The sequence below is a fragment of the Octopus bimaculoides genome, chromosome 15 (genome assembly GCF_001194135.2).
Source record: "Octopus bimaculoides isolate UCB-OBI-ISO-001 chromosome 15, ASM119413v2, whole genome shotgun sequence".
In the NCBI taxonomy this organism is placed as follows: Eukaryota; Metazoa; Mollusca; class Cephalopoda; order Octopoda; family Octopodidae; genus Octopus; species Octopus bimaculoides.
Window position 1 is genome coordinate 1,346,258 of NC_068995.1, and position 899 is coordinate 1,347,156.

Genomic DNA, 899 nt, shown 5'->3' on the forward strand with positions numbered 1-899 from the left:
AGAATTTTCAAGCGACTGATAGCAATTCCGTTGTGTCTCTCTTTAGTTTCTCTCCTGTCGACTTTTCCTTGAAAAAGGCCTCTGTCCAAAACTTTGGATTTTTCTCCCCCCACAGCAATTTCTCTTTTTGTTTGGGATTCTGTCTTATGTATACCATAAATACATTTTGAACATACATTGGATGGTGAAAACTTCACAACTTACCAAAGCACTGAGCTTCTTATTTCCAATCAACAACCTAAACAATAACATTTGTTACTGAACTCTTCAGTTTCCTATGAATTTACTAAATAGCTCTACCTTCAGTGTTGAGAACTCTGTTTTTTCATTCTGAAATGTGTATGTGTATATGTATGGCTGTCTGTCTTGTACTCCCTCTGTTCCTTCTTGTCTTCTCTCTCTGTCTGTCCATCTTATTTCTTGCTTTTATTTCATTTTCTTTTTCTTCAGTGTCAACCCTGGTCTTCAGTTTGGCATTGGCTTCGTGTTCTTGTGATACCACTTACCATTCTACCATTGTAGTTATATTTCCGGTTGAGTCTGGTCCAGCCCTCTCCATCCACCATCGACCGGTGCCGGACATTACTGAATCCAGCCTGTACTGGTCATTCATGAACTTCTTGTCTGTCCAGTTGGGTATCAAACAGTAAGGTTGCAGTTACAAAACAGCCGTGAAACTACACAAAACTTCTTGGCATTAGTGGAGGGGAGGGTGTGGGCTTTAGTGGGGGGTGGGGTGGGGACATCTTTCTAAAAAAAACAACCAAAAAAAGACATTAAATTTAAAGCTGTACAGAAGTTTGTTTTTAATCATTTATATTTTGTGGTGATGTATGTGTGTATGTTAATATATATATATATGCATTTGTGTGTCAGTATATATATATATATATATATAT

General features: G+C 37.5%; 1 protein-coding gene across 1 annotated transcript in view; it reads left to right on the forward strand.

Moving 5' to 3' along the window:
• Positions 1-732, forward strand: part of LOC106874119 (sorting and assembly machinery component 50 homolog) — a 13,746-nt gene extending 13,014 nt beyond the window's left edge. Inside the window, exon 14 of the mRNA XM_014921729.2 lies at positions 451-732. Within this exon, the coding sequence (XP_014777215.1) occupies positions 451-496 (46 nt within the window). The 3' untranslated portion in view covers positions 497-732. The remainder of the gene's footprint in view (positions 1-450) is intronic.
• The last annotated feature ends 167 nt before the right edge of the window (positions 733-899 follow it).